Below are 26,926 nucleotides of genomic sequence, written 5' to 3' on the forward strand. Positions count from 1 at the left end.
AATTTTATTTTGCTGTTTTCTTAAGCCTGGAACATTTAATAATTTCTAATTAAGCCATCTACATTTTTAGGATTATTTATGAGCACACTGATACAGTGCTGGGAATGGGTGGGGGCTACACAGCAATAGTCAAGTTTGTTTCTGCCAAACCCTAGAACGCAAAATTAGAGTCCACATTTTTTTGTGCGTTGAAAGGGTATCCAGCCACTGGATACGCTAAGGAGAAGCCCGTGGCAATTTATATTTCTCCTCCTACTTTTAGGAGCATTTTTCTTAAAATAAGCACTCAGCTTCCAGCCCCACAGCCCAAACACAGGGACAACTGTTGGGTAAGTACCTGCTGCTAAGCAGTGGGGGAAGCCAAAAGGCAGCCTTTACATATCTTGGATGCTTAAGTTAGCTTGCAAAAATAAAGTAAATTTTTACTGAAAGCTTTCTTTACTTTTAAAAATGTATTTATTTTTTATTATTTGAAAGGAATGAGTCAACTTTTCCACTATTTTATGTACTGAACCTAGCAAGAATGTAGTAAATACTTGTTGTCCCAATACTTCTATCAAGACCAAAAATTTATATGATTTGCTTTTTAGAGGAACAAATCTTTATGGAAACCTCACAATTCCAGCACCTAAGATGGACAGTAATGAATGGATGTGGAGTAATTAAATTTCAGTTTTCTGCATAAGATTTTTTCATCAGTGCAGAAATGTAAGCCACTTCAGAGCTGAACAAGGAGGTACTCCAGAAAGTGAGAAACCCTGAAAATCCCTAAAGTTGAGAAAATCAGTGAAGTCACTCAAAATAGACAAAAAATGAAAATGTGTCTTGCATGTTTACCAGTATAAGTGTAAAAAATAAAACTTTATTTACATGGGCATCAGGTCTGCACTGTTGACAAATGTGGGTTCTCACAGGCACGTGAAGCTCAGAAGGGCGCTGCGGGGATGCTCCAGGGAGGTCAGTACTGCCTGTAAAAGAAGAGAATTTCACAGCAACAGACACGTTGACAATAGGAGGTTCGCTTGTAGCAATTACAATTGGGCATGCAAAGAAATGCTGTTGCAGCAGGGGGTTTAAGGATGTGTTTTGGAAGGGCGATGCACACATAGTGGGCCTAGTTTGAAGCAGATATGAATTAATATGGCATAGCTGAAGGTAGTCAAGAATCTCCAGTTTATACAGGTCAGGATTGGACAAGGATTTTTTTTTTCTAAGCTGCATTTGGACTGGGAACCTGGGTAACTAATGGCAGACTCAAACAAGAAATATTTAATAGTGTCTGTCTACATTAGTCATCCCTTGGCTTCGGAAGTTTAAAGCACATTTCTCTAGATCTCAAATATCCACATAGAGGGAGAAGAAAACATGCATCACAATAAATAAAACCCAAATTTACCTGAAGTTTAAATGCTCCACTAGAACATACCCATCTGAGAAAAGGGAAAAAAAGAAGCAAATCCGTAAACTCCTGAGCAAATACTGTGGCAATGGCTATGCACAAAGCACATAATATTTGATAAGCCAATTTGCTCCTTAAAACTAGATTGAAAGATGACTACTCATACCAGAGAGTTTTTGCAAACTTACATCTGCCCTCCGAATTGCGACATATCACTGCATTGCCCTCCGTGACATCAATCACATCCAGCTGCTCACCAGCTGTGAGCGGGAGATCAGCTCTCCTCTTACTGGGGACAGAGCACTCAGCAGTTGCGGTGTTGATGACACTGATCTCCTTATCGTACTGCAGGAAGGCAAAGAAAGCACACATCATCCTACAGGCATGTGATGTCTTCAAGGACAGCAGGGAGGGATGGAGGGAACAGATTGTGAGGCTTTGGGGCTGGAGAGGGGGGGTGAAAAAGCCCGACAACATCCCTGGTGGAGATGCTGGATGAGGGGAGAACACAGCAGGCCAGGTGGATTTCTCTCCCAGCATGGCTAAGGACCAACAACTTTTCACTGTGCAACTCTTAAGCATGACACACATCTGCATTCCTCCTATGGCACAGATAAGGCTCGAAAAAGGCTCACATACCAGAAACATTTCTCTAAAAATCTTCTCTTCTTTTTCCATCTTCTTGCTTTTTTCTGCATTGTTCTTGATTTTGAGGATACTTCTGCACCAAGAGAAACATGCGCTCAACATCGTTTCAATATCCTCTGGCACTGGGAGACAGCAGGAAATGCAACCCAGAGCCTTGCTCCAGGTTTGTCTGCAATGAACACTTGCAAGACCAAAGCACACCATTCATACTGCTATTTTTCATAAACAGATGAATATGCAACTCGTATTTATTGGTGAGCATAACTTGAGCCATTTGGTATCTCCATTTGGAACAAGTGTTCTCACTGTAAACGGCAGGAGAACAAATAAACACTTTATCAAGGGTTTCAAATCATTCGTGGCTTTGTAGAAGACAATTGACTTTTCCCCCAGCAATTTGTCTCCTGTTTTTATTTATCTTCAAACACAAAGGGTCCCAGGTAACTTTTATCATGAGCCGTTAATGAAAGCAGGGCTCAACACAGCCCTGCACGTTTGTGTTGCTTTTTTAGCACATAGAGGAGAATGTCACCAAAGCAGAAGTTTATAAGGCACTATAAAATGAAAAACAAGCTCTTACAACCAAGTTAAGGGGAGCAAAGGCCATGGATATGGAGATGCCACTCTTTCTGGTTTATACTTGGGGTTACAGCTGTGACATTCATTTTAAAACTAAGATGGTGGGGAAAAAAACACTTGCAATAAATTATTCACACTTGGCTAACTTTCATGATTTTAATTTTAAGAGGAAGTGGAAACAAGAGCTGAAATTAGGAACTTCTAAACGGTTAAGAAATTTGCCATTGGCAGCCTCAGCTCGCAGGACCTGCGCTCTCTAAGGAACAGATGAAATCTCATCGGCTTCCTGATATTCCCTACAATTATACACATGACTTTGCACAACACAACAAGCAGTGTTTTAGCAACCCCATGCAGGAACTCTGTGGTAAGAACCCAGAAAGTATATCACTGATTTCCATTTGTTTGAAGTCGCAGGGGCTGGGCCATGAAAAGCTCATTGCCGTGCACATTTTTCTAATCTAAAAGGGAAATGAAATTGCCTGCTTCCATGTGAGGTTTTGCAGCACCAGTAACAAAGTTTTATCTTCAATTTTATGTACACAAATGGTACAGCAAGAGGCAATGTGATAAACATTGCTGGGGAAAAAAAAAGACCCAAGAAATCAATAATTTAAATAAGGGCAAGGGGGACATGTGGGTGATTACTATGCTGTGTATGGGTCTTCAAATACAATGGTCTTGCCAAAACAGCAATGGCTGATCTATGGAGATGAAATATTTAATCAAGGCACAGTGAGGGAAGGAATGGGGCTGAGCACAGCAGAAAAGCAGCCCAATACATAGCAAGGAACACCTTTTTGTCTCAGCTAAGCAGGAAGACCACGTACAACTTCAGAATGAGACCGTCAAAGTATCCCCCACTTGCACACAACTCAGATCCAAGAATTTGTTTTGCCTTCAAAGTACTTTCCATGAAGTTTCCAAAACCTGGGTTCAAAGGAAAAGGACCCTGGAGCAGCAGCCAAACACCAATGTTTGCTTAAGCAAGGGCATCCTGCTCCTGCAAGTGACTTAAGAGAACCGCATCACGACACACCCCGTACAAAGTCAGACAACAAGGGAAAAGCACTTAATGCAAGTAAAGACCTGTCCACATCGTCGCTGCTTTTCCTTCGGTCCTTCTCGTCTCTTGACATCAGGAATTTTGGCATCCAGGTTTTGTACTTGTCATCCTTCTCCCTGAGAGGAGGGAGGGGAAAGAGCCACACAAATTGAGGTTTTGCAGCAGGACACGTCCCCTCCCCAAACCCGCATTGGTACAAAGCCGTGATTTTTCCCTCTGCCTCCCCCCATAACTCCCACCCAGATGCAAGCATGTGGTGCACTTTGTACCAGCACACGCTGCCGCTGTGATCATCTGGCAGCCAGGCACCGAGACATGCTGTTCCTATTAAAAGTAATTTTTCTGACAAGGAGCTTGCCAGGACCGTGCTGATTATCGGCTCTGAGAGCTGGGCTTTTCCTTCCTTAGGAAAACTATCTGAGTTTTGCTGCGCGGCAGCGAGCAGCTCTCCCCTTTTCACGTCTCTGGCACTAACTACGTCACGTCAAAGAAACATTTTTGGGGGATGTTTCTTGCCAAATTAAACACACAAGCAGAGTACATCTGGACTGTCTCCAGAGGAGCGGGTCCTGCCCAGCTCATGACCCTCAGTGCCTCACAGTCCAGCAGGGTCCCCAGGCTCACACCAAGGGCCCCATCTCCTTGGCCACCCCCTGGAGAGGGCCCGCTCCTCACCTTGGCTCTCTCTGCCCCGCCTCGACGTCATCGTACACCGTGTCCTCCTGGGAGACATTCGCTGGCACCCAAACACAGCAGAGACAATTGGGAAATGTCATTCCGAGTCTAGCACTCAACGAAATTTATTGCAGGGAGGAACTGGGGATGCTGAAAAGCCACACAACCCAAAGGGGCAAAGCCAAGGTGAAAGGAAGAGCCTCACGGCTCCAAAAACCGGCCAAAACTCCAGCACAAGGCAAGATGCTGGGGTTTGCCAGATGTGTTTGTGGGCAGTTTTCTACCCCAAGGACACGGGGTGTTCGCTCCAGCACCCTCCCATGGTGGGGAGAGTTGGCGTGCCCATCCCACTTACAGAGGGCACAACCCTGTCCCTCCAGCAGGCAGTTAATACCTGATCAGCAGTGAAACTTTGCAGAGAGCTGCTGGAAAGCAATGGCCATGGTTCAACATGGACTGCTTCCCACATTGCCAAGATATATCCAAATATGCAGGATCTTAAAACTACCAAAACTGCAAAACTACCAAAAAACAAAACCCCAACCCTCAACTGCAGCACAAGCCTATATTAAGCCTTCAAATTAACACTGCCACATTACATGATTTTCAGATGGGCACAATGTGTAAAGTTGATTCCCCATTGTGCAATACATTTCCCTCTTCATACACACACACATTCCCAAGAGCCAGATACATGCAAGTTGCTTACCTACATTTGGTACCGAAATGGAAAACAATCTGTGGAGAGAAAGAGGCTTTTAGAAACAGGCTTTCACATCATCATCACCAAAAAACCCATGAGCACCGACAAGCCAGTGGCATGCCATGCTTGCTGCTGAGGCAATGCAGGGCAGCTCTGGGTGCATGGCATCCCTGACACCAACAGCTTTTGCCAAAATGCCATCCCTTGCTAATTAATCATCTCCATCCTCTGGCAGCAACAAGAGCCATGTGTTCAAAAAACGGGTTGTGAAAGGTCTACAGTGCATCCAGAGAGCAGCCTTCCTCAGACAAAAGAGGAAAGGAAGAAAAAATAACCTGGAATTTCCAAAGTAATAAGGAAAAGTAGCGTTTTTCAGTCTTTGCCCTACATCTTGCACACGGTGAGGTGCACGCTGACAGAGGTGGAGGACAGGCTCTACAGGCATCTATTGCACACTTGGGGAAAAGCTGAAGGAGTTTTTCCATGGACACTTAACCAGGGTTTTAAATACTCAAATAAGAATACCTGAAAATGTATTATAGGAAGTTATACAATATTCTCTCTCATTTTGCTGCTCCCTTGTTAGACTACAGACTCAACTATAAACCTAAACAGCAGATGCTGTTGCCAGCTTGACTACAAATGGTATTTCGGAAGAAAACACTCAGCCCTGAAGGGCCACATCAGCAAGCCTTTGGCTAACAGGTCCAGGCAGCAGGTATCGTGTTTCTGTGTTCCCTTGAGCAGCTGCAACATGCTGAGGTATCGGAAAGGTAAAAAGGGCAGCAGAAAGCCTGAGAAAATTTGGATGCTGCTCTAGGACCAGCTCCTGCAGATCTCTGATGCCAGAGAAGCTGCACAGATGGGCCACTGTCCACATCTGCCATAACAGCTCCTAATGAGTTGGTAGAAGCACTTTGGGTGTTGTTTTTCAGGTAAAGATGTACACACTCCTTACTTCTAGTCCTCCTGATCTCAAACTGTTGCAGATACAGCTGCTCAGGTTTGGAGGGGGAAAGGGCTGGACAACCAATATTCCCTTACCTTAAGTTTTCCTTAAACCTGGTATTCAGTTTCAATTTCTCTATCTTAAAGAGATTTCCAAATCTCTTTTGTCTTTCCAATCTGTCCAAAACAGAAAAGATTGTAAATTAGAGAGGCACTAGGCACTGAAGTATACGAGGTGCAATATTCACAGCCCCTGAGATCCCAAAGCAGGTAGAGGAGAGTCAGCAGACCTTAGGCCTCACTTCAGCAATATCATTTAAGCTTGTTGTTATCCTTAATAGCATCATGTGGATGAATGATGGTTTCAATGAGATAGTCAAAGATGCAGCAAAAGGTGACTAATTACAAAGTCCAAGCTCAAATCTTTTGCCTAGCTTTGAACTTTTCTGTGTTGACTGTAGTTAAAATAAAAAAGAGGAGAAGTCCCTCCCTGTCCTTCCCTGACCCAGCAGCTGCAGACTGGTCCGGATGCATTTAGAGTAACAACTCCTGATGAAAGGGACAACAATTCCCCAGCGGCACACAACGCACATTAAAGGAGGACATCCAGAAGACTTGTCTGTGCCACCCCTCACCACACATTTCTGTCATGTACGCCCTTCAGAAAGACGTTCCACTGCACACACACCTCTCTGGAGTTTACAAGAGGCTGCAAAGCTACAGTGATTTTCTATTACTCTATGTGCAAAGAACCAAGATCCTCACATGGGGGACATTACCCATGCGCAAGTGCTATTAAAAATACTTTACGTATGTGTTAGCACAGCTAACCCTGCATGAGGGAATCAATAGAAAGGTTTTTTAGAGTGGTTTGGTGGTTAAGATACTGAGCTCTGAACCCCGTGAATTTGGTCACAGCCCCAGCTCTGTTGAATAATTCCTTTGCAACAATTCTTTGCATAATTCCAGTAAGATGCTCTGCTCCTTCATTTTCCCATGAATTAGAAGAGTTTAATTTCTCCTACTGTCACACACCCATGTACACAGAGGTGCAGGACAGGCATGGGGAAGGAGCAAAGCTGGAGTTGGAGCTCCCTGCAGGCAGTCCAGGGATGGGATGCAGACACCAACACATCTGGCTGGAGACACTTGTGCACCTCCACCACACAACTCGCGCGGACAATCAGCAGAGAAGTGATGCTGTCACCTCTAAATAACTGCCCAGTCACTTCCAGGGTTTCAAGTTTCCTATACTTTTTCCCCCTCTCTGACAGGGGCAGGCTTTACATGCATGCCTAAGCTAGACTTGAATCCAGATGCACGCCAGTATGAGTCCCACATCCATAAGGGAAAAACAGATGTACAGAAACACCTTATTATTCCTCCCACACTGCTCCTTAGAAGAGAGCCACCAGATGCACTCGAAGTAATTGTGTGCAGCATCCGCAGCCCATATGCCGTTCCCAAAGGCTGTCTCTATTTCTTACAAAAGGACGCAGGAAATCTGCAAGGGCAGGGAACCATACAAAGCTAATAAGTAAAAACACAACTAACTTCAAGTTTCAACATTTGGGAAGCTCAGGCAGTGTGTAAACCTGAGGCTGCAAAACTCATTGCTTTTATAACACACCCTCTGGAAGCAAACATCATGAGAAGCCCTATAAAAAAAAAGAGGAGGTTGCAAGTAACTTAGAGCATATCAGCTGCAGGCATTAGCTCACAGCCTGGACTCCTTTCAGCTTTCCATCCTTCTGTGATCTGAAATGTCAGCATTTTGTCCCTTTTTATGGGGACAATGTCCCCGTTTGCCCCTTGAGCATTACCTCGTTGGACACATGAAGAGGTGCCATTTCTCAGCTACAGCTGAACAATGCTTTTGCCCAAGAGGGGAGCAAGACTTTGTGCTAGCAGGGGTCTGTAAGGGGAGCACTTCCAGTGGATGGAGAATGCTACGAGCTCTCATAGGAAGGCCTTGCTGCTAAGGGAGTTAATTTTGTTAACTGGTTTTTGTTCCCTAAGCGTCAGCCAAAGGGGAAAGACAGAGGAAGGGGGGCAGAAACCCACACATACAACAATTTTCCTGGAGTTGCATTAGGAAAACAAGGCTTCCAGCCAGTACCTGGCATGTGAGATCAAGTTTGAAATACAGGCTAATAAATTGCAACTTACTCCTCTTTTGCTGGATTATCACCCCCGATCTCAACATCTTCATATGTTTCTTCGCAGTTGCTTCCTGAAACTTAAAACCAAGGCATGCCATTATCACAAACCACGTTCAGTAGCGGTGAGGTGAGTTTTGCTGGACAAATTGCATCCAGGCCGTTACATGTTACCCTAACAGAGGCTTCAAAGTTGCTCAAATGAATTCCATGCTAGACACGTGTATTGCTCCCCACTGGTTTTAATGGGAATTGAGAGCAACCGGGCCCAAGGAGACACTATAGATGTTGAAAGTTAAATGAAGGTATTCACGTCATCTACCAGGCACCAGCCCAAATTAAAAGCAGCCCTGTTTGAACTACCCCATGTGCTGCACTTACTGCTGCCTGAAGCAGATGGACTCGAGACATCTGATGCATGGCTGCTAGAAGACAAGACAGAAGTATTACTTGGGGTTTTACTGCAGCCTACTTTATAAAAGAAATTTCATTTCAGCCATTGCAATGAGCCCCTGTCCATACTCACAGTCTATCCTGCAGTCCTTCAACATCATCGTACACATCCTCTGGTGTCGACAGAGTGTTTTGGCTCAAGGCTGTTTCTTCTTCACCCGGTTTTGGAGCACCAACATACACGTAGTGTGCTGGAAACAAGAAAGGATTTTCTGTTTGGGAGCTTTTCCGAGCAACTTCTCTCAAGGCAAGGACAGCTGTTGAAGATGGCAGTTGGAGTCCAGAAAAGTCTCTGCTCTGAGCTACTTTCAGAAGAACTTTAAAATATCGTAAGTTTTAAGACTTTAGAAAAAAACATTAAGCTACAAGTTTTGAAATATTTTAGGTTTAAAAAAAAATAAAATATCCATCAGTATTCTCAGTTGTAGCAGCTTTGAGCCAATTCCTCCTTGACTGAAAACATCCCAAGGGACTATTCACAGATGTTTGCAGGTGTGGTTAAAGGGAAGGCTTAGCATGGCTGCTAGAGCTGCTGAGACCCAAACAACGGGCCAGTCCTTTGGGAATCCACCTGTAAATCAACAAGTTGGAAAGGAGACGAGGAGGGAGAGCCTCCCAGAAAAGTTTTCCACCAGGGGATGGAAACAAAACATGAGAGCTGCACCTCACGAGGTTAGAAGAAGATTATTACTGGAGGACTCTGTTCCGTGGCAATATTAAATCCTTAATGAAGTTAAAAGAAGAATTGGAATAATATAGAAATATAGCCACAAAAATAACAGCAGATACTGTTCCTAAATGAACATAGGTCCATGCAATAGGTCTCACCAGAAGCATGTAGCACCACAGTATGCCCTAGTTAATGACATAAATTCCTGCAAAACATTCAGGGCCCAGAGAGCAACTCTCCTTGAAGAGGAGAGGGTTGGGGGTTGAGGGAACACCAGTTCTCAGAGTCAGCCCCTCTGATGGAGCAATAGCAGGAAGCCCACCATGAGTACTTCTAAAAAAAAAAAAAATATCCCACCAGAATTTGCCTCCAGACATCCAAAGGTCAAGCAAACCAGAAACACCGCTTACAAAAACAGACACCAACCAAACCGGAAAATGTCTATGAGGTAATTCAAAATTAAAAAGAAACAAATCCCCAGAACCACACCAATAACGACCACAGCCACAGCCGATTTGCACTTTCTCCGTCACACCCCTGTTCTGTCCACATTACCCAGCAGAGTTGCTTTTCTCTCCTGCAGCTCTGAAAACCTGCCATAGCACACTAATGGTTTGCAGAGGCAGGGTCGAGCCTTAGCAGAACGCGGGTCACGCACACTTACACCTGAAGCTGCGAAGCAGCATTTACAGAGGAGACGTGGCTGGGTATAACTGCAGCTCAGGTGCGTGTCACCAGCTCTGGATGCTATCTCAGAGCACCTTGAGAGGAGGAGCCCAAGGTCAGATGCCGTAACTGTACAAGAAGGCTCGCTGGAGCCACTGAGAGGCTAGAGCAAGGAATCATCATTCATCTTAATAAGAGACAGGGGGAGACGCCAGGCTCTCATCCTGCTCACGTGTGTTTCTACCACAAGCCCCAGCCAAACCCTCTTCTGAGACTCAATAAATTATGAGAAGCAGAGGAGATGGATTTCAGCTCTCTCGGATAAGGGCAATCTGCTAGAAAAACAAACACCTCGGTTTGAGTTATGCAGATGGTTAACCAACTTAGGAAGCTATTTGCAAAGCCAAAATAAATGATTCAGACCAGAGTATAAATGTGCATGCAACCTTTTGCCCTGGTTTAACTAAATTGGTTCAAGAGTTTCATCCAAATTTAACATCTTTTCCCATATGGAAGAGACATTTGGGCAACAGATGGGACCGAGGATTGAGGAAACACTCAACAGCCAATTGAGATACTCACAGGGCTCTGCTCTGTCTTTTGCCAGCCCTTGTGGGGTAGGATGCTTTACAGGCTGGGTACTGGTCACATCTTGCTTCATATGCAGCGCCTTCATCCCACCTCTACCATCTTCCCTGGTTTGGCTGCTGAGAGATACGTATTCGTTTCCACCTGCCTGAGGTCAGACATCTGGTTCAGTGGATACAACATTCAGAAACAGCTTACTGATATAAAGTTAATATAATATATATATGAATATAAGTTATCCTTCTGTGGACTTAGAAGGGTTTCACACCCTTTTTCCATCAGGGATTTCTGGTAGATGTACGTGTTGCTTGGCAGCATTACAGGCCTTTTAGGCAGTGCCAGTTGGGCAATGGGCAAGCAAAGGAGAATAGAGGAAAAAAAACAGGTGATCAAAGAATCGAATATTTCAAGTGTTTCATGAACAAAAGGAGGGTAGAAGGAGAAGAAATAACCTCCAATAATTATTAAAATCAGTCTTAAGTATATGATACCTTGAATACTTTCTTTACTTCCTGCTTCACTCTTTCAAGACTTGGCTTTTCCTCTTTTTCATCCTCTATTATATCTCTCCCAGGACTGAAAATTTCAGAAATGAGAGAGATCTCAGAAAAGAGACACTTTACTAAAGTCACCAAACGTGTTGCTTTACGACTGTGCCACAATAAGCAGCTCATTTTCCCTTTGAATGGGGTAGGTGGCATAAACACCACTGGTACTGTCAAGGCAAATCCAAATCTAAAGGCCACTGGTTACTTGGAAAACAAAAACAAGCTAAGATGACTGTTTCCTAGTAACATCAATGGAGCAGCTAGATCCACTTGCCAGAGGTGGTACTTGGCTCACGAGACTTGCCCCTTGCTATATTATATTGCAATTTAGGGAAAGAGATACAGCAGCAGAGGCAGCACATGATACTTTTTTCTACAGCATCATATTTCCCAAAGAAGTGATACCATTTTATCATGTGTTTCTTCAACTCCCACCAAAAAAAAAAAAAAAACAAAACAAAAAAAACACACACACTTCAGCTAATGACAGTAATTAAACACTTCCAGGAGTTTGAAATGTGCCATTTACAGGGTGAAATTTGGTGTGGACCTTGCCTTACCACACAGCTTTGGAGCTGGAACTGGGCCTCCCAGTCTGAGAACTCAATGCCTCTCCCTTCTTAACACTGAAAGAGTTCAGGTTTCAATACGAAAAGACAATTTTTTTGATTTATTTTTTTGTGCCAGAAGAGAGAGACAACCGCCTCAACCAACTCTTTATAATGAAAAAAGCTGAGAAACCTTGAGTGCTGATGCAGAAGGGCTTGATCATCTACATTGTTCTGGTCATGAAATTTATGAAATTTCATTCTATTTCCTGAGTGTTACAATATCGTAACCCTAACCTGGGTTAGTTGTGGGGTTAGAAGAAGCCTGGGAGAATGGAAAGGAAATTACCTGGATTTGCCAAAGAGAAAATTCTTCTGTTTCTAGAATAAAGAAGAGGAAAGCTTTCAGGCACTCTGCTTTTTGCAGCAGTCAAACTTTTATGCAAGACCTCAACTGTCAGCTAGTATTTAAAGCGATATTTCTTTAGAGAACCCAGAAGCATTTTATGTTTGGAATAGTCATCATACAAGGATGTTTTCTCTACTTGCAGGACAGGGGATACACATACTGACAAACTATATAGAAATAACGTAACAGTGCAAGGGATCAGGCCAATGAAGCTACTGGTCAGAAATACAGCAATTACAGGCTGGAGAGCTTACAGCAGAGGAGGAATGTTTTTTTATTACTTAAAGATTTCCAACCTTCCATAAAATAAGACTACAGATGAGCCAGAGAACTTTTCTGCAAATCATGCACAGATAAGTGCATTTGGAAGCCTACGCTGTTTCCTGGACAATTTGATTGCTTTGCAAGTCAGTATTTGAAAGTGGAGTTTGACCTTTTCCAAAAAGCAGTTTCCCCTCTTTTAACAGAGGCAGAACTGACACCCAATTGTCCCCTGCCACGAGAGGACTTGCTCTCTCAGCCCAGTTACCCACCACGAGCTACAGGTTCTGCTGTGCAGCCACGCTGGGCTTCCCTGGGGACACCTGCAGCAATCCCTTCCCTGCACCACCCTGCAGGATGCCTCCCCTGCCAAGGTGAGCTGCCATCAGTTTTGTAGCCAGGGTAAAATGAGAAGTGTTGGGTCGTAGCAGCAGAGATCCCTGCAGCAGAGTACGAGAACCCATGTGGTCATCCCCACAAACATTGCCCTCACATATGAGCCAAAGCTCAAAGAACGCTGCTGTGACAAAGAAGCTAGCTCACTTTTGCTTTTATGCCTTCACAGAGGGATTACCTGCACCAGCTTGCCTTTGGCAGGAGTTTCCAGAGCAATTCAGTGGATTTTGCCTTCAAGAATTTATGATCTTGATACTGGTGCTTGACATTTACTTGGTCTCCTACCAACGTCCAGATGGTGTTACCACTTCCTTAAGTGTTTGCAGAGGAAGTCAAGGGAACCGATTCTCACCTTGACTGTATTTGGAAACCTCATTAATCTTCACGTCCCCTCTGCATTTTGTTATTTATTCTCTGAGAGTCTTCACAGACATCACACATACAGAAATACCCAGCATATAAGAAATATGAATATCAAAAGCTTCTAAGGTAGGAAAACACAGGATGCATGGTTCAGCCGAAACTGAAAGGTCAAAACAGCCTGTGAAGAGACTTACCTTCTGATCTTGAGGCTCTACCTTCAGTACTAGAAAAGATATTTGTGAACAGGTATTAGTTGTTAGTAAACATTAAATCACTGTACTCTAAGTTGCAATCCCCAAATTTAGCCCATATGCTCAACATCCAGGCACACATTCACCACGTTATACTGCCCAGGGTCCTTGAATTTGTTGTTTAGTGATGGCTAACGTTACGGGCGCTGCAGCATCAAGTTGGACTGGCCACAATTTTCACAGCCCTCGGGGCAAAACCAGGAGCGTCATGGTGGGTCTCCCCAAGGAGGGTGCTTTGCTCCCATTCCAATGGGAGGTTAAAACCAAAACAAAAAAAAAAAAAAAAAAAATCAAGGCAGAAACTAACTTCCCCTCAAAGTGGCAAATATTAAAAAAAGCAAAAGCAGAGCACTGACAACTCTGATAGAGAAAATTATACTGGGAGGAAGTAGTGATGGAAGAGAACCTTGTACTGAAAGCCCCCATTGCCAAGAAGACACTTAGACCTACTTCACTATCTTCTTCCCTTTCCCTTCCACATGAACAATGTCTTATTAATTCTCCCCACTGCAGTTTTACTGTAAGCAGCATTTCACCACCAAAATGCTAACTTATTTTCTGGTCAGTGCCCCAGAGTCCTCATACCCTGCCAGCATACAGAGGGACAATGCAGGCAGTCATCTTTGTTCAGCCCAACCAACATGCGACTGCTTTTTTTTTTTTCAGCTGAAGAAGAGATAATATTGCCTTTTTTAAAGGCTCTGTCCCAGACAGCATGTGATTCCTTTAACAGACTAGTCTTGCAAAGTACCTTCAATGACACACAAGGTTGTGGTGTCCCCAGACTGATTCGGGTACGTCAGGGTTTCTTCGCAATTATGCTGCTCTTCAAGTTGAGCACTGAGAGGATGAGAGAAAAGAGAAGAATTTTTTTCTGGCCTTTTTAGAAGTCTGAAAAAAAAATAAACGTATTCATCTTAAGGACAAGAACTTCAAGTGCTTTGATACCAAGCCTACAAGAAAGCAAAGTGAAATCAAGAATTCCTCAGAGGGAGAGGAGACCTGTGCACAACGTGGGACTCAGCTGAGCCTCCCCGCGACCCCACACTGCCACAGCTTTTCCTTTAGGAGGTCATGCTGTAGGTACAGAGCTTGAAGCACATCAGGGGACTTCGCACTGGGATTATGGTCCTCTGCCTACAGTGATCCCTCAAGGAGAAACAGAACAAAAAGCCTATGGAAATCTGAGCGTAACAATTTTCAAGCTTACTGCAACTACTTTAATAATAATAACAATCCCATTGCATTGTTCAGCAGGCTGTTTCTCACTTGGAGAAACAGGCAGGAAAAACAACAGTTATCAGTGGGTACATACAAAGGTCCTGCTCCTGAGCTGAAGTGACGGGCTCCAAGCTGGCACAGTGCCCAGCCCCACACCACACAGCCTCAATATTAGGATTCCCAGTGCCCAGCCCCACACCACACAGCCTCAATATTAGGATTCCCAGCCCAGACCCTCTCTCCTCAACCTCTTTTTTCCCTTTCCTCCTGCAGAAATTCAAATTAGCACCATTTGGAAATGAGTGCAGAGAGAAACACAAGTCCTCTCAGGGCACCCAGGCAAAGCCAGGTTGCTTCATACAAATGACTTTAAAAAAATAACACACAGAGTGGGGGAAAGAGCCTCTTCCAACCCCATCCACCTGGGAAACAGTAGGAGAAGGGAAGCTCAGCTCATTTGTTTGGGTGGCCATGGAGGCAATCCCCTGGGTGGGCAGGGTGGCAAGAGAGCAGCAGGAAGAGCTGCAGCAAGAACTGCATGGGATATCTGTTAACACCAAGTTAACATAAAGCTAAGGGAGGGATTGACTTCCCTTGAATCACCCTGCTGCCACAACTGAGCTCCAACAGAGAAAGAACCAGGTAGTCACTGAAAACTGCAGCAAGAGGAACAAAGAGCTCAAGGTGCATTTTGACAATCATGAAGTCAGAGTGAGAAACGACAGATAAAGTTGGGCAGAAACTTGTGCTGACACCAAAGGATTCCCTGGTCAGGAAGAACCCTGGCCCTTCACCTCCCCAACCCAGCCCTGGGGTAAAATAGCATCCTGGGAGCTTGGCTGGGCACCAGACCATGGTCGGTAAGCACCACAGTGCTCCACGAGACCTGAAACACAGCTGGACAGGTGGATCCCTGCCTGTTTATCCCCAAACAAGGAGCTGGAGCCCAGGATTAGGTGCCCCAAGCAACAACACCAGGGGCTTTGAGGGACCGGTTTTTATTACAGGTGAGGCTCCCAGCTCTGGGATTCAGGGAGGAAAATTTCTCCCATTATTTGCTGTTATGTAATTAATTCATTTCTCCATTTACTACATGGTTAATATTTAACAAGTGACCTATTGTAAAGGCCATATCACAAGTATGAGAGAAAGATCGCTAATCTTGATGTAATGAACTACTGGGACAGCTTCCTTGTGGTGCATGACAGTTATTGGGCTGGTTATTTTTTGACCAGTTCTCTTTTGACAAGTAAAGGCTGAAAGTTAATCAAAACACAGGCCTGTCCTGGCAGGAACACCTCACGATGTGAAAAGCACAACTGTCTGCATTGTTTGCTGCCAGAGCTCATTGTTTGGGCGCTGAAGGTATGGTAAGAATTTGTCTCTTTTTCCTCTAGTTCAGCCATTCTGTTTCCCATTTTCACGGTATGTTCATGCATCCAACACATACAGGTCCATATGTCTGTCCAAAACAGGTATATGAACACTTCCCTACAAACCAACATCTGTTTGTTACAGAACCGGGACCACCCTACAACCCCTCACGACAAGTCAGAGGCATACCAGAAGAAGCCAGGATCCCCTAGCACACCAAAACAATCATGTCTGAGATTTTTGAGCTGTTTCATACATGGCCACACCAGAAGCTGAACTGACCAGCTCACATCACCCAGTGAACGGTTTTGGATGGCCGCTCAATAAAAGTCTCACCTGGGCATCTGGAGGAGGCTGGAGCTGGAGGGCCGGGGCAGGGAAGGCCTTGCTGCACAAACACACAGCAGGGCTGCTGCCAAAACCCCAACACCTGCCGGCTACGCTGGGGTTTTGTTTCTGCAACAGTTCTTAAAATCATCACCTCACCGAAAACCTCAGCGGGTGAGAGGGAGCAAGGTGTCCCCACCACGTGCTCACCTTTCAGGGATCAGGTAATCCTCGTCTTCAGCAGCTGCACACAAACACACAGAAGATTAGCCTTTGGAGGCAACAGCATCCTGCAGAAAAGCAGCTGCAGGGACGGAGAGGTGCGATGGGGAGGCCTTTCCTCCAGGCAGCACACAGAGACAGGCATGAAATAGGATTGCCAGCAGATGTGGCTATGTTAATGTCATTATTTTGTGTTTCCAGGCAACAGTCTCAGGCCTTCTAGAGATCAATAGTTGAGCAATATTGATAGGGCACGCAGATGATGACATATAAATAACTAGTTTCCTCTGTGCCGTTTACGTGTTTAGAAAAGGCAAGAACATTAGAGAAGAGTTTCAGTGAAAATCTCTCTGCCTGTGACTCTTACTAAGCCCAGAGCAGAGCAACAAGCACAGGCTCAGTAAGCCAACAAGACTTTAGCTGAGCCCTTCTTAGAAATGCAGCTCCCTTTGAATTCAGCAAAAGTTGTGCCTACAGATCTGGCTGTAATTAAGCCTGTATCTATAAAGAAACAGCATTTAGCAGTTTAATAAGCAGGCCAAAATATTCTATTATGCAACATCAATAGGGTTTTATTATGGGAAACTGAACTCTTGCATTTCTTGATGTTGGAGCATTTAACGACATTGCCCTCTGTTGTATTTAAAACATAAGGGGGGGGATTAGCAGACTGGTTTCTACCGATTTTATTGTGCCTTCCCACAGCCGTGTGCTCCAGAGCGAAGGCATTTTGCATTGAAGCGAGGTGATAAAGATCAGCTCGCAGTGCCGGCAGCTGCTGCGGTTTTATGGCCAGCTGCAAAGCACTCGCAATGGATCCGCAGCTGGAAGGGAAGCAGGTTTCTGCACGGGGGATGGTGCCCAACGTGGAACACTAGATCTCTTCCCCAGATTAAGGGTAAAAAGTGGTTGTGTTGCCAATGATGGGCTCTTTCTAATATTTGAGGAGGACGCGAGAAATGAGCAACGACCCCTCATTTCCACATGCCTTATAGATGCCAATAAACTGTACATTTTTATTCATTTTCTGCAGGGCTGGTTTGGGGAGAAAGACTAGAAATCTCTTACTTGTTTCATTTCCTCTGTGGACTGAAGGCACCACGCTTCGGAAAGAGCTGAGATCAATGCTCGGGGGTCTTGGGGGCTTCTTGGGGGCAGGACCCAGGGATGCAGCTGAAGGAAGGGGTTTCACCTTTGGCGGCTTGCTGCCCAACCTCATTCCCACTCCCAGCTGGCACAGGGGAGGCTCTGGCTCTGCTCCGGGGAACCACAAGCACAGGCACAGTTACCCCCTCTTGCAGCAGAAATCCACCCAGCATCATTAGTTGCTACACTGACATTTCTCACCACCACTGCTTCCTCCCAAGGTCAGCATCCCCGTAACACAAGGGGCTCTTACCATGCTACCAGAATAGAAAAGTGGAGAGAAATGACCACTTTTAGAGATTTTTACAACATTAGCTATCTCAGGGCCTCAACTCTCAACAGCTCCCTTCCTCTTGAATATAAAATACTAGCCTAATTTTCTGTACTGATAACACTTTAATCTGCCAGGATTTAGGGCTGTGGCTGTTTTCAATACCCAGCCCAAGCAGGGTGGCTTGCCAGAATAAATAAAGACTCAATCTTGCAGTGCCCTGCTGCTCAGCAAGATGTTGGCCAGGGGAACCTCGCAGCATTCACCTCCCCTTTCTACAAGAAATACTGCAGGGAGTGCATGCTCTCCTTGCTCGCATGGGACCTTTTTTATAAAGCTGGGAGAGTACAGAGACTTCAGGCTTAAGCCACTTTAATTTGAACTAGACTATCTTTGCAGGAAAGAAAAGCCTTTGTACGTCTGTGTGAAAACCAAACAGCAGGCTGTAGTCATGTTTACCTTGCAGTAGACCAGACACAATAAGATGCTCCCCCTTTTTCACACTTTATTCTACTCTCAAAAATGTGTCAATTTCTTAGAGCAGGGTTTTGAAAAGTGCAGTGGAGACAGGGAACCCTCCTTTATCTCCAGGACCTCCAAGGAGGAATGGAAGCACGCCAACAAGCCAGCTAACACCACACTTTGAGTGGCCCAACTTGTTCTTGCCTTCCTCTCTAACCTGTTGTGCTGTACCCTGCAGATTCAAAACACCTATACACTCTCACATAAATATATATATGTATACATATGTATATAGTAAGATTATAGCTTACTATACCTTTATGGCATTCAGGTTGCACTGCAATTGCTGCAGTGTTCTCAGTAGCTCTCCCATCTCCCCTGGCAGCCTGGGGAGAAGTCAGCCCAAGGCCACGCAGAGCATCCTTCCTCTGGGATGAAGCAGGCTGGCTTCCAGCTGGTCGCATCCTGCTGCTGTCCAGCACGGTGGGAGCACGCATCACCCTCTGCTCCGGGTGAGGGTTCACGTACAAGTTTATCGCCCGCTGGGCTGGGCGCACTGTGCTTGCTTTCTCCCCACAGGATAAAGTGTTTTCCCACATCTGTAGGGCATAGTGGAAAGATTTGGAGAGCGGAGCATCCTCAGGGGCTGGTCCTTGCTGGTCAGTGTAACAGGGTGGTGGAGGCTTCTGAGAGCCAATCTTGGGGGAGCTCAGCCCTTTTTCCAAGACATTTCCTTTGTGCTCTTTGTTCCTCCCCATCGGCTCCGTGTGATCCAGCTTGGCCCACCAGGCGAGAGCAGAGGGCTGGGAGGCAGGACAGAGAGGTTCATCCTTGGGTTTGGGTACGAGCACTTCTCTCTTACTCACAGCCATGGGGCTGGACACGCCGCTGCCTCCAGAGCCTGGTTTGGGTGCGATTTTGGGGGGAGGCTTCTGGCATGGCTGCACCAGCTTGTTGGCAAGGTTGGAGTCGTTCTGAAATTTTGCTCGGAGGGCTTTGAAATCAGTCACACCTTCCTGGGTGGGGGAAGAAAGGAGAGCACAAAACATCTGCTTTTAGAGGCAATTTATGTGATTGTTTCAGAGAAAAAGAGGCTTCAGACTCCAAAAGGCTGGTGAAAATTTTAAAACAGGAGAGCAGAATTAGGTCATTGGAGTGATCCTCAGGGTCACAAATCATTGCTGAGAAAGGTGAAAGAGCAGAGACAGGGATAAAGCTCTGGAGCTGAGCATGAAAATGCAACAAGCAGAGCCAGGGGGACCAGCAGAGGTGGCTCCTGCATCCCAATGTGGCCCAGTGCTGGAGCATCGCCCTTGGGAGGGTTTGGCAAATGCCAAAATGAATGTCAGAGCTTCCCGATGGAGTTGCTGCAATACTGCCTGTGCAGCAGGGCAGGAAGGCTGAGCCTTGTCTTCTGTACCCAAGCATCAGCTGCAAGAGAGGCCATCCCCTGCCTCCTCCAGAAAACTCCACCACCAGGAGAGAAGCATCCTGGCTCCGGATAACCCCTAGGACAAAACCTCCTTCCTCCACCATGCTGATTCAGCTCAGCATCCCCCATCACTCTCCGTACCCTGCTCCCCTTGCTGTTGTTCCTACCCCATGGCGCAGATGACATACAAACTACCCATGTGGCACACAAGGACAGCAAGAGCATCTCCTGGTCTGGGTGATGAACTCTAGCTAAGACACTCGATTCCTCTCCCATACAGCCACCAGTTCTGAAGTTATATGTGATTTTCAATAAACAAATAAAAATCAGTGATACCACACTTCGAAAGGGCACTTAAAGAACATTTTTTTCACCCCTTTCTCCCCAGACATCCCTCTGTCCCGCTACAGAAAGGAGACCCCAGTTTTTGGCTGCAATGCTGGAGCTTAAACTCAGCCCCAAAATGAACTAAAGAGAAAATATGAAGAAAAATTTATGAGCTACTTAAGTCCTTGAACTGCTCTATAACTTTTTATATGCCATGATTACATTAGGTGTACTACTCTGGCAGCTTAGTTCAGTGCTGAGAACTGTAAGGCTTCACGAGAACCTGTCTAATGAGGAAATTGGAAAAAATTATCTGGGACAGAACTTCGTTATTCTGAAAAAAGCCCCAGCCTTAAGTGTTAAGGCAGAACAGATGAATAGCATACTGAGGTTTTATTGCATTTAATTGCACGATTTATTAAACACTGACAATTTCTCTTGAATAACCCCTTTCACTAACTTTATTACTTTCACAGGGTAGTGCATGATGTAAAGAGCCAGCCCTTGGGGGAGAGGTTTGAATTGCTCCAATTATATTTCATATTAGTGGTCAGCAGTGTGATGCCGTGTAAGCTGCCCAGACAGCCTAATCTAGCAGAGAGCCTACAGGGAATGGGAATTTTCAGAAGCATACGGAGGATGAATCAGGTTTAAAACAAATCCCACGTGTCTCAGATCCCTCCAGTGATGCCAGACAGGAAATAAAGCAGCGCAGTGCCCTAATGCGATTGCACCAAGCTTTTGCACGTGCTGCAGCAACAGTTGAAGAGTTCAGCGCTGTTTACCTCTCCTTACTGATTTCCTTTTGTTTCTGTAACACGTAGTTCCCCGTCAGTGCCCTTGGAGATAAAGAAAGCAAAAGAAGAAATACCTGCGTGTCTCAGCGTGCCCAGTACCGCAAACAAGGTGAAACAGGATTTTTGGCTGGGTACTTGCTGGGGCAGACAGGGCTGCTGAGAGCCCCCTGGCTGGCACCTTGGATTGCTCAGAGGTGGATTCAAGGCTCCCTTTTTCCCCTTCAACTTGTTATTGCTCTCGCCTTGAAATGGCAGCTTCAAGCCACTCATGTAATTAACAGGAAGACAATCTGCGCTTAACACGCTCATGGCACACTTCAGTGCAAGAGCTCTCCCCATTTTGCAGCCACCTGGGATATTCATGCCAGTGCCACGAGCAGAGCCAGGAGGGACACAGACAGCCAGGTGCCCCAAACCTCCTGGTAGCAGCAGGGGCTGCAGGGATGCTCGGCATAAATTGCACCCCAACCCTGACACCACATCCCTCCCCACAAAGCTCATGCAGCCCCCAGCTGAGTTTAGCACGGTCCTCTGATGTGCATCGAGTTCTCCAGGTCTCGGCGGGGTGTTTTTCCCAGCTCTGCCTGGAGCCAGCTCAGGGAGATGAGCCCTGGAAGCCCCTCGCCCTGCTCAGGGCACTTGTCACATCCCGGCCCCCAGCCCAGGGAGGCGTTGCACAGCAGGGCCAGGCACCCAGCTGTAAATTAGAGCAGTCAGCAAAGTAGGGAGAAGCCACCCATAAATTTAAAGGACTGGAAAAAGCTCGCAGCATGCATTACAGCTACATCTGGCCAAATAATTCACCAGAAATAATAATGCACTTGGCAAAAGAGCATGCAAGATGAGAGAGAGAATCAAAAGGAAACAAACTTTTCCTGGCCGGAAAGCTACAAGCATTATGGAGTCAGGGGACAGCTAAACTTTCCATATTTTCTCCCTATAAATAGAGCACTCTTCTAACGTTAATATCATGCTAGGAAGCAGAATAAAGCTCAGCCTAGGGCTTCAGTATGGACACCTTTCTGAGAGAGCAGCAACTGGAGGTCTGTGCTGTTATAAGGGCTGTCCAAAAGGAGCCTGAGCTCTCAGTACCTTTCTGCTTTTCTAGAAATAATCGACAGAGGGAGAGAAACTATACTGAAGACAGGGACAGGAAGAACTGCTCACTCCCTCCTGACGTGCCTCTGTTTTCCTCCCCTCTCCTGATCACCAAGGGAGTTCCCACAGGTGAATGTGTAACCGGCACTGCCCTCTGCCCACACACATCTGCCGGCTACTCATTAACTCACCGGCTTCTACTAAAAAAAAATTTAGGAAAATTAAAAAACCACCTCTATTTTTCAGTAAATTAAGAGGCAGCCACTGCCGCTCATCTCAGAGCAGTGGGAAAGAAGCCCAGCACCAGCAGCCCCTCGGTGCCCACTTTGGGGCAGGAAAACATCCCCGAGTGGTCCCACGGAGAGCAGAACAGCTCTGGGAGCATTCATCTCACCAGGAGGATGAGCTTCTACCTGCAGCCCTGAGCCTATAAACATGTGGAGGGGAGCCAAGCAGCAAGCATTTCATGCAGTTCAGCCCCTGCTGTGGCAGAAGGGAGCAGCCCGCGGGAGTTACCATGTCCATGGCTTCGCTCTTCAGTGCCAGCGTCACCCATCCAGCCTTGCAGTGCCCTCCTGCTCTGTCACCCTTCCTGCTGCCCGGTGAGGCGGAGCAAGCCCAAAACACACCTGGGCCACGGCTCTGCCCCCGGGGTGGGGAGAGCCTCACCTGGGCTCAGCCCTTCCCTCCTGCTTATCTTATCAACCCTCCAGCTGGAGGGAGGTTTTGCCTTTTTTGCAAGCCGGGGATTGAACTGTCACAAGTCCTCTGCCCAGGTTTTGGTTTCAGCTTCATTCCCACCGCTGGTGGAAGAGGCTCCCAGCCTGGCTGGAGGTGGGGAGGGGGTGGCCAGCAGCATCGCACGCAGCCCCTAACCTATAAAATACAAGAGCTCTGATCCGACCATTGCTCCCCATGCTCATTGTGAACTCCCCCCAGGTGATGCCCATCCCACTGCATCCTCCCAGCCCGAGCTGGGGAGCTTGCAGGGATTAAAGCAGGCATTTCCCCAGAGGAGCCATGTGTTTGCTTCATCCCTAGTTAGCAGAGCCCAGCAAAAACTGTTGTCCTTGCTGAATTCTGCACTTGTTCCCTGGTGAAGCTCTTCCTTGATGTCCGAAGAGCATGCCAGCTAAATCTGAGCAAACAAGGCTTTTCCCATCACTGGATATTTCAGCCCTGGAGAAGAGCCTGAAAGGATCTGTCCAAACATTGATCCCATGCTTCTGCAGAGCACATCTCCCAGGAAATCAAGGCTACTGAGCTTCTCAGGAAGAGAACCGCAGGAATTTCTCTTTCCCTTATAACTGATCAGATTTATTTAGTTTTTCTTCTATAGAGCAGAGAGACAGCAGCAGCATAAAGCTCTACCTGGGCAGTACTCGGAGGTGGGTGCCAATAGGGTTCGCGCTGGCAGGGATCCATCGGCATCCTGAGCAATGATTGCCTCTGTCAGGCTGGCCCTGCTCCCACCTACAGGGATAAGGCACCACTTACATAGACCATCCACAATGATCTGCCTAGAAAAGAAGCCCTGCAGCACCCGGAGGCCTTGTGGTTGCAGGAGAACATGTCTGTGATGCGTGGGACCTGCTGGCAGAGCGTGTGTGTCTGGTGTCTCAGGCATCTGAAATTTCTTTTCAATGATTTGAGGGTAATGGGGGTGATACATGGCTTGTGGGTGGGCATTGCCTCTCTGTACATGGGCATCAGGCCTTGCCCAAGCACCCATACCACCCCTGGGAGCAGGACTGATGCTCTCCCAGCCTTGCCTGACCCTGCCTTTCAGAGCCAAGCTTGCTGAGAGCTGGAAAAAATAATAAAAAATATAAATTAAAAAAGGGGGAAAAATGAAAAAAAAAGAAGGAAAATAAAAGACTTGGTCATTGGAGACATGACTCAAAGCATGAGTCTCGCTTCTGGCCACATGAAAAGCCCTGCTGCTGCGTGGTGGTCTCGGAGAAGAAAGAGGGGGTCCCGCCGAGCCGCACGCCGGCAGGGAAGTCCCCCAGGCCCAGCCTGGATTCGTGGCATGACCAGAATGAATGGTGGCTTTGTGCACAGGGGCTGGGGAGGATTTACGAGCCGCCCAGTGCTATGAACACGGACCCTGAATTAAAGCAGTGTTGGAGAACAGGGAGGTTGTGACTTCGGAGCTGGGGTCCTACAGAAAGGAACAGGGCAGTATCCTCCTCGTGGCCTCTAAAAGAGATAAAGACAAACCAAAAGTGTCTCTAAAACAAGTGTTTGGTGAGTGCTAGCCCTGGTGGGACCCCTGCTTGCCTCACCTCATTCAAAAGCAGCCCTGGGGCTGCCATAAATCGCTCTGGGTCATAATAACTGCAGCGGAGCTTGGGGCGGCCGCGGTGCTGCGCACATCACGCAGCACCCAGGGGGAGCCAGCTCTGCTCATCTCCTCCAGGCTCAGTCACCTAATGGGCCACGAGGCACCACGAGCTTCCTTGGAGAACCTGGGCAGAAAATCAGGACTTAAACCTATTAAATATATAAATATATTTGTATATTTATTCTTATTATTTTTTGCAGTGATTCAATAGCATCTTATATACACACCTCAGTCCAAGGGCTGCAAGCATGGCGTTCATCAGACTTATTTTCCCTTCTTTATTCTTTTCAGCTACTTTGTGATCAATAAAATTTATTGTATGTTACAGGTATATTATACAGGTCCAGGGCAGTCCTTTTTCTGATTTCCCAAGTCTTACCGTAGACTAGCCACAACAGAAAACCTTGGGAGTATCGCTTACCCCAATCTTTCATGCTTTCAGAAAAGGGATTGGTGTGCCTGGTGAAGCCTAGGGAAATTTTAGGACAAGCCAGCCTTCTTTTGAATACACCTAGATTGCAGCATTAGCTGTGACGTACCACTGGAAACAGAGCAGGGACAAAATGTTATTGGCAGGGGAGAGCCTGATGAGATTTTTTCCCATGTCACAGCTGGCAGGGGTGGGCAGGAGATGGAAACGGCTGGCCTGGGGTGGAAATGCTCTGGGGCAGAAGGGACCCACTGGTCGGGGGCAGAAGGGACCCTGCAGCGCACCGAGCTGCAAGCCCCCCCGTGTGCAGGGATGCCGCCCCCGGACCAGGATGCCCATCTCCAAACGCAGAGAAATGGGCAAAAGCAGCTGTCAGGGCACAGTCCCGTTCGGGGGGGTGCTTGTATCTGTGTGGGGGGGTTGCAGCCCAGCTTTTGCCTAATTCTGCCGGGCCCCTGAGCCCCATTCTGCATTCCCCAGCTTTTTCTGCCCGCAGCGGTACCGCAGGGCTCCAGCAGAGGGGGAGCGAGCACCGCCTGTGCCCTGCCTGCTGCTCCCTAGGAGCAGAGCTGGTGGATGAAGCCCTCTTCCAAATCCCAGAACAGTGCTGATGTCTCCGGTTTTGCTGCAGAATATAAAGCCCTCTTCTTAATCCAAGCCTTTCTCTCGAAGGTATCTGCTCCGGGACTTTGATTTTGAAGCTCGGAGATGAAGACCCGGAGAACCAGCCTTGCTGCCATGGCAAAACAAGTTATTTTACCCAGCTCCTGTGCAGGGAAAACTCGCTGGCACTTGTGGAGGGGATGAACTGAGGAAGCCCATGTGTGCTGTGAAAGCAGGTGTGAAACGGCAGGACTTCCAAGGGCAGAGCTCCAATCACTGGGCACAATTCCTTGATCTTGCCTTACCAAACATTTCTGTAACCTCTGTACTTTGCAACCATCCCTATATTAAAGAAAAAAAGGTGCTACCCCGAAAGAAAGGCTGTCTGCCCGGAGAGCAAACAGCACATGTCAGGTGGCAGCCACATCACCTAGTGCATGACAGCAGGGACCTGGGGTACAGCACTGCGGGTACAGTGCACAAGATGGAGTAAAATAGAGCAGAACTCCGTAGTTAGATGGGGTTAGAAGGGTTTTTGGTGAGGAGCTGCATGTCTTCTAATTAAATATTAGCTGTGGACAGTTCTTTGGTGGCAAGACAAAGAGCTTTGCAATGGTCACAAAGTGCCTGATGCAAATTCCCACCCAGATTTGCCACTGACTCCTCTCACACCTGCTCCCAGCCCCAATTTCCCCCCTACCGACTGGCCCCCAGTTTCCATCCCACTGCCCATCCTCCTGAAGGTGACTGCGCAGCTATCGGCAGCATCACCAGCATTTCAAGCCAGAGGTTCAGAGTTAATTCAGGTTTAGAGGCAAGGATCCAACACACATTTTAGACAAGTTCAATTCATAATGTTATAAATGGAACCATAACTTTTATATATATCGCTTTTGGAACATAACGCCTTTGAGAAAGGTTCTTTAATTTCACCTCTAATGTGGTGTGCATCGCTTGCAGCTTAAATCTCACACATGCCTCCCCCCTGAACGACTTCACCTATCAGTGCGAAATTGTTGATGTGCCTGATTGCACAAACCGGCCCAGCCTTTTATATGGGAGACAGTCCACAAATATCTTTCATTATATATATGGTGTGTTTCTGATGCTGCTATCAGAAAAGATATAATGCTTCTCCAGTCCTGCTGGATGCTGAGGAGGCATTTGACTGCAATGCAGCCATTTATATCAAAGGACGGCAGAAGTTTGGACTGAAGACAGATCAGACAGACAGCAGGGGAGGCTCCCTCCTTGGGGACGGTGGAATTGTCCCCACCAGATCTCTGTAAGCATCGCTAAGACCCTTCTTTATTGTTCTTAGTGACATGCAGGGGGGGTACAACGTGTAGCAGAAGGTAATGGTGGGTACCGCCTTAGGCCGGTTTCAATCCCCTGCTTTTCTCCCAGGTAAAAGCAATTTAGGCCTAATATTAAAAAAAAATAATAATAAATTAAAACCTTAGTTGAGTTCTTCTTGCGTAGGTGAAGAAAGGAGGACTTTCTGAACCCAGCTGAAGTACATTAGTAGGTAAGGGACTG

At 46.6% G+C, this 26,926-nt stretch overlaps 1 protein-coding gene across 2 annotated transcripts; it reads right to left on the reverse strand.

Moving 5' to 3' along the window:
- Window positions 1-425: 425 nt before the first annotated feature.
- Window positions 426-22,668, reverse strand: FYB2 (FYN binding protein 2). 2 transcript variants are annotated; one of them, XM_040565538.1, is made up of 20 exons: window positions 22,524-22,668; window positions 18,670-19,369; window positions 17,543-17,728; window positions 16,463-16,496; window positions 14,082-14,170; window positions 13,274-13,302; window positions 12,000-12,031; window positions 11,046-11,130; window positions 10,549-10,702; window positions 8,704-8,821; window positions 8,559-8,599; window positions 8,188-8,257; window positions 6,115-6,195; window positions 5,077-5,105; window positions 4,368-4,428; window positions 3,716-3,808; window positions 2,039-2,120; window positions 1,588-1,744; window positions 1,397-1,430; window positions 426-968 (listed from the first exon to the last, which is right to left on the reverse strand). In XM_040565538.1, the coding sequence occupies exons 1-20, from the start codon at window positions 22,530-22,532 to the stop codon at window positions 959-961; spliced, it is 2,094 nt and encodes a 697-aa protein (XP_040421472.1). In that variant the 5' UTR covers window positions 22,533-22,668; the 3' UTR covers window positions 426-958. The 2 variants fall into 2 exon arrangements, with proteins under 2 accessions (XP_040421472.1, XP_040421471.1); XM_040565537.1 differs by having other exon boundaries at window positions 429-968; window positions 8,559-8,602.
- Window positions 22,669-26,926: the final 4,258 nt, after the last annotated feature.

Source organism: Cygnus olor, chromosome 8, assembly GCF_009769625.2.
Source record: "Cygnus olor isolate bCygOlo1 chromosome 8, bCygOlo1.pri.v2, whole genome shotgun sequence".
Lineage (NCBI taxonomy): Eukaryota > Metazoa > Chordata > Aves > Anseriformes > Anatidae > Cygnus > Cygnus olor.

Excerpts from the sequence above, each read along its gene's own strand:
- FYB2 (XM_040565537.1), bottom strand. Across the intron at positions 11,131-11,999 it reads TTTCTCTTTGGCAAATCCAG|TCCTGGGAGAGATATAATAG; the intron begins GTAATTTCCTTT and ends TGAAATTTTCAG. Across the intron at positions 5,106-6,114 it reads AGGTTTAAGGAAAACTTAAG|ATTGTTTTCCATTTCGGTAC; the intron begins GTAAGGGAATAT and ends TTCTCTCCACAG.